Source organism: Apodemus sylvaticus, chromosome 4 (assembly GCF_947179515.1).
Source record: "Apodemus sylvaticus chromosome 4, mApoSyl1.1, whole genome shotgun sequence".
Taxonomy (NCBI): Eukaryota; Metazoa; Chordata; class Mammalia; order Rodentia; family Muridae; genus Apodemus; species Apodemus sylvaticus.
Window position 1 is genome coordinate 79,826,402 of NC_067475.1, and position 13,139 is coordinate 79,839,540.

General features: G+C 49.3%; 1 protein-coding gene across 12 annotated transcripts in view; it reads right to left on the bottom strand.

Moving 5' to 3' along the window:
- The window catches only part of Arhgef11 (Rho guanine nucleotide exchange factor 11), a 114,068-nt gene that overhangs the window by 3,988 nt on the left and 96,941 nt on the right, over positions 1-13,139 (bottom strand). For all 12 annotated transcript variants that reach the window (XM_052180196.1, XM_052180195.1, XM_052180193.1 and 9 more), the window contains 16 exons: positions 11,228-11,354; positions 8,247-8,426; positions 8,121-8,168; positions 7,730-7,917; positions 7,380-7,526; positions 6,649-6,728; positions 6,374-6,499; positions 5,787-5,904; positions 5,396-5,574; positions 4,774-4,849; positions 4,348-4,515; positions 3,571-3,661; positions 2,798-2,923; positions 2,299-2,360; positions 1,256-1,465; positions 616-984 (listed from right to left, as the gene is read on the bottom strand). In XM_052180196.1, coding sequence (XP_052036156.1) covers positions 616-984; positions 1,256-1,465; positions 2,299-2,360; positions 2,798-2,923; positions 3,571-3,661; positions 4,348-4,515; positions 4,774-4,849; positions 5,396-5,574; positions 5,787-5,904; positions 6,374-6,499; positions 6,649-6,728; positions 7,380-7,526; positions 7,730-7,917; positions 8,121-8,168; positions 8,247-8,426; positions 11,228-11,354 — 2,295 coding nt within the window. The remainder of the gene's footprint in view (positions 1-615; positions 985-1,255; positions 1,466-2,298; positions 2,361-2,797; positions 2,924-3,570; positions 3,662-4,347; positions 4,516-4,773; positions 4,850-5,395; positions 5,575-5,786; positions 5,905-6,373; positions 6,500-6,648; positions 6,729-7,379; positions 7,527-7,729; positions 7,918-8,120; positions 8,169-8,246; positions 8,427-11,227; positions 11,355-13,139) is intronic.

The window sequence follows — 13,139 nt, forward strand, 5'->3', positions numbered from 1 at the left end:
CACTATTGTGGCCACGCTCCTCAGGCAAGCCTTCCCACCTCCACAGCTCATGCCGCACCGCATCCTGCCCTCAGCACGCCTGGTCTATTCCAATCTGGCTGGAGTGGAGTCGCAGAGCTGCCACAGGGCCTCCACCTGGGGAACCCGCTCCGCACTTACTCCCAGCCCATCCCTATTTCCAAAGGTCTCCCAGCTCTGCCCTAAGCCCCTCTGTGCTCAGCCACCGTCTGGAGTAACAGACTGCAGGGTTTGCACTCCTCCTTCTGAGTCTCTTGGGAAGAGTGACACTTTCTTTTTCTTTAGATAATCAGTGGAGGATAGCAAAAAACTTGCACTGGGAAGTTGATCTGTGCTTGGTTGAGGTAGGAAATGTCCTTTGTTACAGAACAAAAATGAGGTATGATATGAAATTTGTCTAAGACATACAGACATTAAGTAGCAAGCAAGGACTTTGAACCTTGCTTGCCTGACTTCATATCGATACTATCTTCTCCCAGGTCCCAGTGCCAGCTTGCTCACATAGTATCCAGGAGAAAGACACAACAAGTCTGCCTGCAACACTCACTGCTACACCAGCAACAGTCTAGGCACAAAGGACACACAAACATATTTTACCTTTTCTTACAACTTTGTAACTTCCTGCTGGTTCTGAAGCTGGTTCTGAGCTTGAAGCCTCTTCAGCTGGATTCCTATCCAGCTCAGGAGAGTCCCAGATGCCAGAATTTCTGGTCCTTGGTGGCAGGTGTGCCAGAGAACGGAGAGCAACATCCTCGTCCTCCGGCTGACCCCTCTCTGGCCTCGGGAGTTGGCTGTTGTCACTTATAGTGGGAGCTTGCCCTGGGGACCCTGGGTCCCAGGGGTGAGAGGTGATGCTGACGACAGAAGGGGTGGGTGTGAGGTCATCCTCAGGCTCGCTTGCAGCCCGAGTCTTCACAGGGTGACCAGGCAGCAGGTTCCACAGGATCAGGTGACGCAAGTTCTCCACTGTTGGAAAGACAGAGGCCTCCTCAGGAAGGGACTGCACAGAGGCTACTAAAGGAAAGCTCAGGGAGATGAGGGTATCACTGCTTCCACACCAACAGTCTGCTGCAGTCTAAGGGTGGAGCTGGTAGGATCTGGCTACTAACTGGCACGTCTGCACTCAGCTTTCCTCAAGCATAACTAGTAAGACGCTTTGAGCAGGTAGAGGGTGAGATTCATACTGTTTATGCTACTGGGACACCAGGGTCAATGGCAGTGTCTTTGAAGCACTCACCGTCTTCCAGGGCAGCATCAGCAAGTCCCTCCATGAGCAGAGGGCCTGTGAGGGCCAGAAGGACAGGGTCCCTTGTCCTGATGCCTCTGTTTTCTCCATCCAGGGAGGGAGGAGGGCGAGGCAGGGTCCCCGGCCCCTCTGCATCCTCCTGTTCAGGCTCCTCTTGTGCTGCCAGCTGCTTGTCTTGAACTGTCTGCTCGGGCCCGGGGCCTGTTTTGGATGAGTGTGTTAGGGCATGGTGGAGGCGATTTAAGAGGTGAGCCAGGTCCGGCTGTAGACCCAGGGCTTGAGAGCTGGTTGACAAACTCTATGGGAATTCATGGAGCACCTCACGAAGGGTGCAGACCCCTGACACACACCACTAGGCACAGACTTGTGCCTGGGGTGGAAACTAAGGTCTTAGTGGAGGGACATAGGAAATACAAGTAAACTAGGAAGTCAGGCTTGTGTTAGGAGGTGGTGAGTGTTATGGGAAAAAGACAAAAGTCAGGGTTTGAGCATTAGAATATTAATTGATATAAACAACAACAACAACCAAACAACAGAGCAACCCCTGAACAAAGCTATGAAGGACCTGTGGGACTCAGGAAAACAGTCATAGTGGAAGGAAACGGAAGAGGGATGTATGCAGGGAACTCTACATTCTTCTCCAAACTCAAGATCCTAATTTACCAAAACAAAACAAAAATAACAATAACAAAAACAAAACAAAAAAGTCCCAGACAAACCTCAAAGGGAACTTACCTGCAAATTGTGCTTCTACATCCCATTCCATAATTACATCTTAACCCTGAACTCCTGGAGCACCCACTACTTCTTGCGCTGACAGCAATCTCTGGCTGAAGCAGGCAGGGCCTTTTCTGCTAACCCTGTTACTACAGTCAGTCTCTGCCCCTAGACTCCCCTCTTCTGGTTCTCTTCTACTCATTTTATCACAGACCCCACCCCTCTGGCCCAGACAGACACTTTTCACCAGACACTTCAATGTGACCCTGTCTACAACAAATGGACGATGCTGGTCTCCCACAAGATAGAGGCCTTACCTTCAGATAGTTCCTTGGGCTCTCTTTCAATGTGATATACTTCTGAGTCATTTATTTCTACCCTGAGGGAAGAAACCCATTGAAGGTTAGAGCAGACCACTTGGTAGCAATTCTAGCTTTGCCAGCCTAAATATCTTTCACAAGCAATGTAGGGACGGTGTAAGGGGAAGGTGCTGGGCCTCACCACCTGACTGGGCTGTGCAGAATGGCAATGTAGATGAATGCTGGCCCTGCTTTTCTAGCCAGACTCTATACAGGACTCACTTCCTAACCCTACTTTACAGGCAGTCTGCACTGTATCCAAGTGAGAGGTGGTGGGGAGAGCAGGGAGGATGGAAGGCCGTCAGCAGAGGCATGTTCCTCTACTTGCCAGAGCCACTGTTTCCCAACGGCATTTTCCCGAGGAGGCTGTCTACCCTTGGGGTGAAAGGCTGAGCAGCATCAGGAAATGGGCAGGCTGGAGGAGGGGCAGTGCTGGGAACTGGGGCTCAGTCCACACCTGCTGGAGGTGGGGCCCTGGAAGGCCGACTCCTGGCATCCTGGTGGTGAGGGATGGATGGGTACTGGGGCATCTCCAGGGTGCTTGGTGGCATTCTCTACAGCCTCTTCTAAGAGCTCCATCCATCTGTTGCTCGGCACAAATACAGGACTAGTGGTGAGAACAAGGCCAGGCATACCCCATGTCCTCTGTGGACCCCACTGCCAAAAACCTTCGAAGCCCTTTCTATACCCTGTCTCAAGGAACCTATGCTAGGCAGGCCTCTACCTCCATCAACATTTCTCACTGGCTCTTGCCCTGTGTTTATATGACTCATACCTACCGACTGCTAGACACTAACACTTTCTTAAGTCTAGTACTAAGCTATACTCTATAAACTAATATATTAGTATAATATATGCTAACATAGACTTTATATACTGTGTACTCAGTTATATACTCTGTATATAGCTCCCCCTCAGATAACACCATATAGCTGAAAGCCCCAAGGGGAAGAAACTGCCTGACTTAACTGTCTCTGTCATGCCACCTCTGGCAGCCAACGCTGAGAACATGGGGTAGACAGACAGCCTGGGAAGAGACGGGGCCTGAGTCGTACATGGACTTGGTAAGCTTATCCCAGGGACTGCTTAGCTGCTTCTGACTTCTCTTCCTAGCCTTCCATGTGGGAGCTGCTCTGGGCTCAGCCCTGGCCTCACTGCTCAAATCCTTCTACACAGTACTCTGGTTCCCAGGGGCCTTAGGTGACATGGGACCCCACAATCAATTCTCACATATTCTTGTCCGATGATGTCAATGCAACCAGCTCGTAGATCTGGGGAGGGCCCAGCTCGGAGGTGCAGATGATGAAGAAGGCTCGTTTATCTGGGTGAAGAAAGAAAGGCAGAATGTCTACACTGGGCATGGCAGACATAGTCTGAGACACACATGGGTCAGCAGAATCAACTGTGACCCACCAACAAAAGACAGACAATTTCGGGTCCCTCAGTGACATCGTCAGGATCATTCTTATTTCTCTCCTGCTCTACTGAGGGCTGATGTCCACACAGTGCTTAGGGCTTAGCACATCTTTTCATGGCTCCCCCATTCCTTTGAGCTGCTTGAGGAAGGAGGTCAGGTGTCACAGACGAGTGACCCCAGGGAGTGTGGATCCTACCCTTTCTCGTCATAGCAGACTTTGCACTGTCATCTCAAATCCCTGGCCTTGGCTCTGTGCTGTAGGTGTGCTTGTTTCTCAAATTCCGCTCTGCGCCAGGCACTCTGGCAACAAGACCTATGTTCCTTACGCCTACTCCAATTCCTCTGAATCTTGCTTTGCTATCCTTAGCCCCCTCCAGTGCGCCCATCCCATCCATCAGTGTCGTTCAACCCCGTTTTGGCTTGTGCATCTTCATCTTGGTCCATTATCCACCCCTGAGCCTGCCCATCTTGGACCAAATCTTTCTGCTTAGACTGGGTCAAGCTATAGGAATACAGGAGGAAACACAGGAGAACACTAAGTCTCGGGAAGCCCAGAGCCCAGGCCTGCTGGCTCATCTCCTCATGGGTACCTGTGGCCACGGAGCGGATGAGCACAGCATTTAGCTTCAGCACAGGGCTGAAGGTCTGCTTGCTGTCTGAGGAGCCCACAGCTGTCTTGCTGTGGCACTTTAGCAGCAGTCTCTCCTCCTGTTTCTGCAGCAGCACTAGCAGGTCCTCAAGTAACAGCACCTGGAGGTCTGGGAATTGAGACAATCCCTGAGCTCACTCACCCCCCATCAGCATGAGGGACCCAGAGGTTCGATGCCCATGCCCAGGTCTTGGAGGAATATAGTAACTCCAGCTCTGTCTCTATATCCTCCCTGCCCTTGCTGTGTGCAAGGAGCCCTATGCTGACATTCTAGTTGCATTGTGAATGCCTCCTTAGCTTCCTACTACCCTATCAAAGCAGCACAGTTACCACAGGTTCCCTCCCATTTTCAGTCCCTGGCCCATACCAAGGGTCTTATCTTTGCTGATTCTCCAGGTCAGAGGCCCCTCGTGGATCATCTTCCTCGTTGTAAGATCCAGGCTCTGTTAGGGAGACACCACAACACCATTCATTCACTCAGTAAGTGTTTAAGAAACTACAGTGCATGGGCATTATGCTAAGGTGGTGGGAACGAGTGGGTAGGAAACAACTGTTGCCTTTGCGCTCTTGCAGGGGACGGAGAGAAGTAAAGGGTACTATGAAGCCCTGTGTGTTCTGGGATGCTCTGAGGGACATACCAACGGCTTTGACTTGAGTCTCCCACTTGGCACTCTGCATCATCTAAGCTCCGAAGGAGACGTGCTGCCTTTCCTGACCTCTTCAGCTCCATTGCCTCTCTATGATCTCCACCTTCACCTCCCTAGTTCTGTTTTTCCAAGGCGGAGAGCTCCACCATCTCGTGTGTACTCAGTGAGGCTGCCTGTTCTTGTCTATCTAGGGATGAGTGATACCAACAGGCTGTCTCTCCCGGGCATGACAGCAAGTCCATATCTCTTTCTTCTAAGACTCTGGGCCCTGACTTGAGTTCTGCTCCTAAGGGGGTCCAAGAAGGATGCATGTGAGGGGCTCCAGGTGCCTCCACCTCCTACCTTGAACTCTGCTGCCAAGGGGTTGCTGGCCCGCTCTAGGGCAGTGGCGTCCAGGCGCTTCTGGTACCCTTCTAATCGATGACGGTTCTCTGTCTGCTTCACTGCTTCATTCACAAACTTGAGAATCTCTCGGCACTGGTCCCGGGCACGGCAGAGCTTCTCGTGCTCAGATGTGCCACCTACCAAATGCAGGGATGTGTAGAGATTGGTGCTTCTGCAATGCAAAGTGCACTCACTCTCTAGTGTTACATATGGCTTAGCAAATCTGTTTATTTACTATTACTGTGTGTGGGGACGCACGCAGGGTGCGCATGTGAACCAAGTTGTCCTGCTGACTATGACACAGTAAGGAACTGTGCTGCCACAGGCCTAGGCCCCTGCCCTGCCCTACCCTCTGTGTGTTTGATGATGTTCTCCAGCAGCAGTGGGTACTTGGTGAGCCGTTGCATTTCAGAGATGATTAGGTCTCGAAGCTGAAGACGCCGGCACTGAGGGTGGCTCTCAGCTTCCTGAAGAGCAAGAAGCAGACAGTGGAAGAGGTACCAACTGGTGGCTGGGAGCTGCCTTCAGGGCTCAGGATTAAGATGGCTATGAAATGCCACGTAAGTCCGAACCCTAGATGGGAGCCCTGGAAATAGTGGCAGTTTTGTTTTCTTCAACATTTAGAGAGGGGTTAACGTGCTAGGAAGAGATGGTCAAAACAGAAGGGCAGTATCATTCCAATCCTAAAAAAAAGTGCAGACTAGTTTTGGTAGGTAAGACAGGCCCTTTGCCTGCAATGCAGAGTCAACCAAAGGCATCTCTGCCCTAGACAGAAGGATTTACAGTGTTGGTGTTGGGTGATGGGGTAGGTGGGGGCACTGCTAGGTGCCCTCCTCAGTAGAGAATGGATGAGGTTAGGGGCCAGAAGAGCAGGAGGTTAGAAGATCTTTGGTGAGCATGAGCGCTGAGGGAGGGTCAAGACACTACCCACGATACCTGCATGAAGAGCTGGAACCGACTCTCCTTGCGTTGCTTAGTCCTGATTAGCTCTAGGGCTACTGACTGATAGGAGCAGAATTGTGCAGCTACTTGCTGGAGTTCTTCTCGGGCAGGACCATCAAACTGAAGAGGCAGAATGGATACGGTCCAGGTATCACACTCCTGCTAGGAGTAGCATTTCCTCTCTTTAATTATCCCCTCCCCTTAGTGAAATTCCTTAGTCCTGGGTAGGTAAAGAGATCTTGCTTCCTCTGGTCTCCTTATTGACATACCCGAGCCAGCATGAGGTCACTGATGTCTCTGATAATGGGGCCCTCCTCCCGGAGCTTCTTCATGGATTCACACCAGGAATCTGTGGAAACAGGAATGCTAGGGTTGCGCTATACTGCTAGACACATTGTTACCAGGAAGAAATGATTTTTTGACAGTAGTCCATGGAAAAGTCTGGAAACCTTTATTTTGGAGGTTCTGGAGGATTAGTTTCAAGCTATCCATCAGCTTCTCCCAGCAGTAGTGGGGTATGCTGGCTAGTCTTATGTCAGCCTGACATACAAACTAGAGTCATCTGAAAGAGGGAACCTTAGTTGAAAAAAATGTCTCCATAAGATCTGGCTATAGGACATCTTCCTAATTAGTGACTGATGGGGAAGGGCCTAGCTCACTGGGCGGTACCATCCCTGGACCAGTGGTTCTAGGTTCTATAAGAAAGCAGGCTGAGCAAGCCATGGGGAGCAAGCCAGTAAGCAGCACACCTCTATAGCTTCTGCATCAACTCCTGCCTCCAGGTTCCTGCCCTGTTTGTGTTCCTATGATAATAAACAGTTAAATGGAAGAGTAAGACAAATAAGTTCTTTCTTCTGAAACTTGCTTTTAGATCATTATGTTTCATCACAGCAGTAGAAACCCTATTTACTCAGGGGATCTACATGTGGGATGGGGTGGGTTCAAACTAAAACACAGTCAAAGGTGGCATAAGGCTTCTGGAGAGATGCAGGCTCCTTACTGTGAATCTCTATGAGTTCAGGCAGATTAGGGAAGAGTCTCGCCAGCTCCTCCCGAGGCATCAGGTTCTCCTTTTTCATGCGCTGGTAGAAGATGAGGTCCAGGACTCGGAGTGTGCGCAGGTGGGATGCTTCTGTCACAAAAAGCTCTGAGAAGTAGGGGGATAAATTGATCAGCAAGTGTCTAGAGTCACTACCTGGGTCCCGCACCATGCTACTTTTTGGGGAAGGAGAGTGCCGATTTTTCTACTCTTGGGCTAAGATCAGAAATGAGGCGACCTTGGGAAATCTCTCCTCCCCCCTCCCCCACATAAGCATGAGTGGAGATGAGGGGAACAAGGCAGCGTCTCACCATTGATGACCTCTTGCCGGTCAATTTCCCTCTGTGTCAGGTTTGCCACCACATCCTTGCCTACTGTATGCTGCCAGTTTTGGGCCTCTGGCTCTGGCTCCAGGTCAGACAGTTGGCCCAGATCATCCTCCAGGAGGTGGGGAAGGATGACATCTGTACAGAACCCCAGATTGGGCGACTCGATGCTCCTGTGGAAAATGGAGAGCTCAGCTTCGTTTGTAGGTAACTTGCACTCAAGACTGTCTATCACTGTCCTACCCAACCTGCTTGTCCCAGGCCCACGGGGAATGACACACATCTGTCCAGCTCTAGATGTGGGAAGGTGGCTGAACACAGACGTGCCATAGAGATATCAAACAGAGGTACTAGCACTACAGTGCTCACCACTCACCTGCGGCCCATTTTGGGGGTAAAGGGAGGGGTTGGGTTCTCAAGAGACCTGAGGAGAAAATGTCAACTTTTAATACATTGTTACCACACTAAATAGCAATGGGTGTAGTCACTGGATGCTACACACCTGGTGGAGAGGCTGGAGGCAGAGGATGAGGCTGACTGATGAAGGCGCGTAGCCTCAGCAGCAGCGTCCATGTCAACATCACTTCGAGACCGGGGCACATTCTCTGCTTTCCGGGACCGCTTCATCTCTTCCCTGCCCTTGAGGCTCTCAGAGCGGCCCAGGCGAATCTCTGAGCGAGAACTGTCAGAGAAGGACAGAAAACTTTGAGATCTGACATGGTGGCTAGCTTTTACTTGTTACCCCACTTCAAGGGTATCTCAATACCAGAGGCCCACACACGAGGGTCTAGAAGCCAGGCAATGACAGGCCACCCTGGCTGCTCTACACTCTTTGCTCTCCCCAGTGAACTTATTGAATAGTCTCCTCTCTTTACCTTGAGCTGTCAGAAAGGTGAAGTCAGGGCTAAGAGCTTTGTGGTGTGCCCAGATGTCTAAGACACCGAGATCCTTTCACCAGGAACCACGAGGTCCCTCAACCCCCCACCTGGGAGGCCAGCACACCCTACCTGCTCTGGACCAGGACTCTCTTCTCTGACTCTGAGGTGGAGCTTTTCTTGACAAGATCCTTTTTGAGGGAGGTATAGTTACGGCTCCCATACCTTGGCTCCACAATTTCCAGGCTATCTGTCAGAAGATGCTATCTGCTGTACCATTCTTACCCTCTAGCTGTGATGTAGATTTCTTCTTTTCTTACTGACACACCCTTCCTAAACGAGGAACGCTTCCAGGGCCTGGTTACAGACAGGCAGAGATTCAACCCTGGCTGTCCTTGGGGCTTGGTGAGAGGCGGATTTCCGTTGAGTCCTGCAGTGCATCAGTCTCAACGCGGCTGGCACCTCTGACCCTCAGATGTCCCTGGATGCCGTCAGGCCTGCTGGGCTGGCCCTTTGTTGACATTATTACCATTATTACTAATCTATATCCTGTTCTGTGTCTGGAGCTACAGAGAGCCTTGAGATGTATGGAGAGCTCTCAGTGGTAAAGCCAGCTGCGAAAGCGGTGAGCCAAGAACCTCGACTCTTCATTTATATTCTCTAAAAAGCCGGGGATTCAACATGGAGCTCATCTCCCAAGGGCCTGAATTTGTCTTCGGGGTTTGCTTGTTAAGTGATACCCTACTGAATTACTTTCTCTTACTGAGAAATCTACAAGAACAATTCCAACCCAGGCCAACTCACACTGTTTCCTGTGTCTGCAGTCAGCACTGTAAACCTCTCTCAGTAGGGCTAGAGGACTGCAAAGCCTTGTAACTTCCTAGAAGAGCCCTCACACTCAGTACCTGCTGCTCATCTACAGCAGTCCAAACCATAGCCAAGTGCATGCTAGTCTCACAAGACCGCCAAGGAGTTCACAATACAAGTCAAAGGCTTCTGCTTAAAACAGGTTTAGGATTCTGGTGACTGCCTTAGGTAGAACAAATTTATCCAGCAAGGCCAAGAGTACAAGTCTGTAAGTGGTTTCAAATATTTTCTCAAGGCATTGACAATGTCTCCCAAACTTAAAACATATTACATATTTAAATTATCATACCTGTCACAGAAATAATATGATTCCTGTCTAATTTACCTATACATATTAGGTACTGAAATCCTGATAGTACAACTCTTAATCTTTGTCAAATCCTTGGGGGCTGGAGAGATGGCTCAGTCATTAGGACCACTGTCTGCTCTTCCAGAGGTCCTGAGTTCAATTCCCAGCAACCATGTGGTGGCTCACAACCATTTATATTGGGATCTGATGCCCTCTTCTGGCATGTAGGTGTTCATGCAGATATAACACTCATATGCATAAAATAAAATAATAATCTTTGTCAAATCCATGCACTAAGTTTATGAAGGCCTAATACAGATCAGAAAGGAGAACATCTGACTTAGAGTTAACAGTTACATCAAAGGCAAAATGGCTAGAATATCTACACCGCTACCTGCAGTCTTGCTTCTGCTTACTGCTATTCCTCAGTGGCTTTCAGACTAGATTTTATAGTAGGATTATTTTCCTACACAAAGGCTGCAGTATGGTACCTCAAGGGTGACTTGAGGAGTCTGTGCAGACATTTCTGACTGCATGTAATCTTTATTTAAAGCTGGCTGTAGCCACAACTTGACTGTTGTCATGCCAGTCAGGAGTAAGTAAATCTTAAGAGCATTTGTTAAAACCAGACAGACATCTTGTTTAGCACCTGAGACCCAATGGAGACAAAGAAAATAAGACAGCATAATCCCTACTCTTTCTCAACCCTTTCTGAGATAGGGTCTTACTTTGTAGCCTAGGCTGGCATTGAACTCTCAGTGATCCTCCTGTCTCAGTTTCTGGAGTGCTAAGATTACAAGACAGGTTCACCATATCTGCCCTCCTTCTACCCCCACGCTCCCCCCACCCCCCCAAAGGGAAGAACTGTCTGTCTTGAACCAACCAACTCTTTGGTCTGCTGAAATAGATGACTTATTTTAAGTAGTTGTCTTTGAAAGTACCTGCAGAAATTCCTTTCTAAGCATTTTATAATTTATTATTATTTTCAGAGACAAGATCTCTATGTAGTAGACCAGGCTGGCCTCTGTCTCCCTAGTGGTGGGATTAAAGGTGTGCCCATGACACTTACCTAGCTTTTCTTAAGAGGCAAAGACTTTCTTTAGCCTTTCCAGGCCTTTAATTTCCAAGACTTCCCTCTGTTTTCTCCAAACTTTATCCACATCACCCAGTGCTTTTTGACTAGCTGCTGGATCATATAATCTAACTCCATTTGGGGACGGACTTGCTCAGTAGTTAGAGGATCAACTTGAAGGCTGTTCATCTACATGGTCTTCCACTGATCTAATTCCCAATACTGTTATCTTTCTGCAGCTACTCAGGGTGGGCAGGCCCTATGGTGGAGACCTCAGTCTAGTGGAGAGGAGCAAGGCAGCTGGAATTAAACCCTAGTGATGAAGCTTGCCCATGCCCCATGTCTTGGGCAGCTGGTGGGCCCCATCCAGCTACAGCTACCTGTCACTCTCCAGCAGGTCCTCAGGAAAGCTTCCTGTTGAGAGTCGTTGTGTCCCCGGCTCTGGGACATCATACTGATGGCTGTTCTCAAAGTGCTGAATGATGTTCCTCACATTGCCTGGCTTAACTGCAGGCAAAAAGAAAATGAAGGGTACTATGCTTTCTGTTCCAGGGCCCTTACTCCCCTGTAGCCCAGAAGACAGAGCAATGAACAAGCACAGGTGAGAACAGCATGGAACCAGAAGACAGGCACATGACCCAGTCCTCACTCTTCTCTGATTGCGCTGTGGTCCTAGGTGTCAATCTCCCTTTCTAGGTATCCTCTTTTCTCATGTACAAAATGAAAGTGTTTGCAACCTTCACATTCTACCTGAAAATGACTGACTTTTTAAAAGTCACATGGCAAGTTAAAAAGAAAAAGAGAAAAAAAAAAAGAAGGAAAGAAAGTCAGGAAGACCAAACCACATCTACATGGAATCTATCCATGTGCAAACCTCAGGCCCTTTTCAAAATTCTACTTGAAACTGATGAGCTCTTTAAGAGCTCACCCCCCCCACTCTCTACCCCACAACTCTCCACCCCATTCCTCTGGCTAGCTTCGAGCTCCATTATTAAAGAGTCAGTGAGAGGTGATCTCTTAGAACAGAGGTGACACATTACTCTCTAGTATTTCCCCAAGCTGACACCTTAAGGAGCTAGTCTTGTTTCAAGAACAGCAGGAGGCAGATAGGGAGGAGAAACCCAGACATAATCCTTGGGAGACTCAGACCCAAGCCCAGTTCCTGGGAGCCAGAGACGAGATGAGGAGTTCATCTTCAAGTCAGAACTGAGGTCAGAGCAGGGCTCAGGCAGAGGGCAGAGGAGGCAGTAGAGGTGCCCAAGGGCCTGATGATAACCAGACCGACCTCCTGGTCGCACAAATCTCTCACAGGAAAACTTCCAAGCCTGAGAGAACAAAAAGCACTGTTCTATGTCTACAACTCTATCCTTGAGACAGATGGTTAGGGTGCACCTTTTACAAACTTTCTAGGTGAGCATCTGGATATATGTTTAATAGGGGCTGTTACTATTACTCGCTTTTGGAATTCAGGATCCTTCCTAGACTGAGTGTGCAGCTGGCTTGGGGCTATAGACTCCACGGTGCACCCACAATGGACTTGTCTGGGGGATTATGCAAGAATCTAGACATACTCTATAACTGACAGCATGAGGCAGAGTCTGCTCTTGGACTGCCAGAGAACCATCTAGGTATGCTCTATATAGGGTGTGGCTGTGGGGAAAAGCAGATGCAGCCTTGAGATCTGATATGGCTGGGTAACTCAGAGTAACAAGGGGATATCCTTTTAATCCCAGCAGTTTCACCATAGCCTTTGCTCCCCTTTCTCTACTCTGGGAGTGCTGATGAACTAAGTGCAGGTGAATTATGGGGGTCAGGGTGACAGCTCAGTCAGTGAAGTGCTTGGTGCACCAATGTGAGGACCAGAGTCGAATCCCTCACACTCACATAAAAGACCAGGTGTGGTGGCAAGTGCTTGGAATTCCAGTGGTAGGAAGATGGGGACAGCTAGCCCAGCAGACTGGCGAGCCCCAGCTCCTCATGAGAGACCATCATATAAAACTCACAAGGACTGACTGACTCAAGGTCAGTCTTTGACTTCTACAGCCCTGGACACACAGGTGAATCTGAGTGCCACTTGAGCCTTCCTAACAGCGGATGTTTGATCCTCAGATGTAGATAATATACTCATCTGATGGTCTAGAAATGTTAGAAGCCCAAATCAAATCAAGCAATCAGAGTTCAATCTGAATTCAGGAGCATGTGGATGGGGCTTGGGGTCAGAATGTGTACTGCTCCTCCAGAGGAACAGACTTCAGTTGCCGGCAACACATCACACAGCTCAGCTCAGCTGCC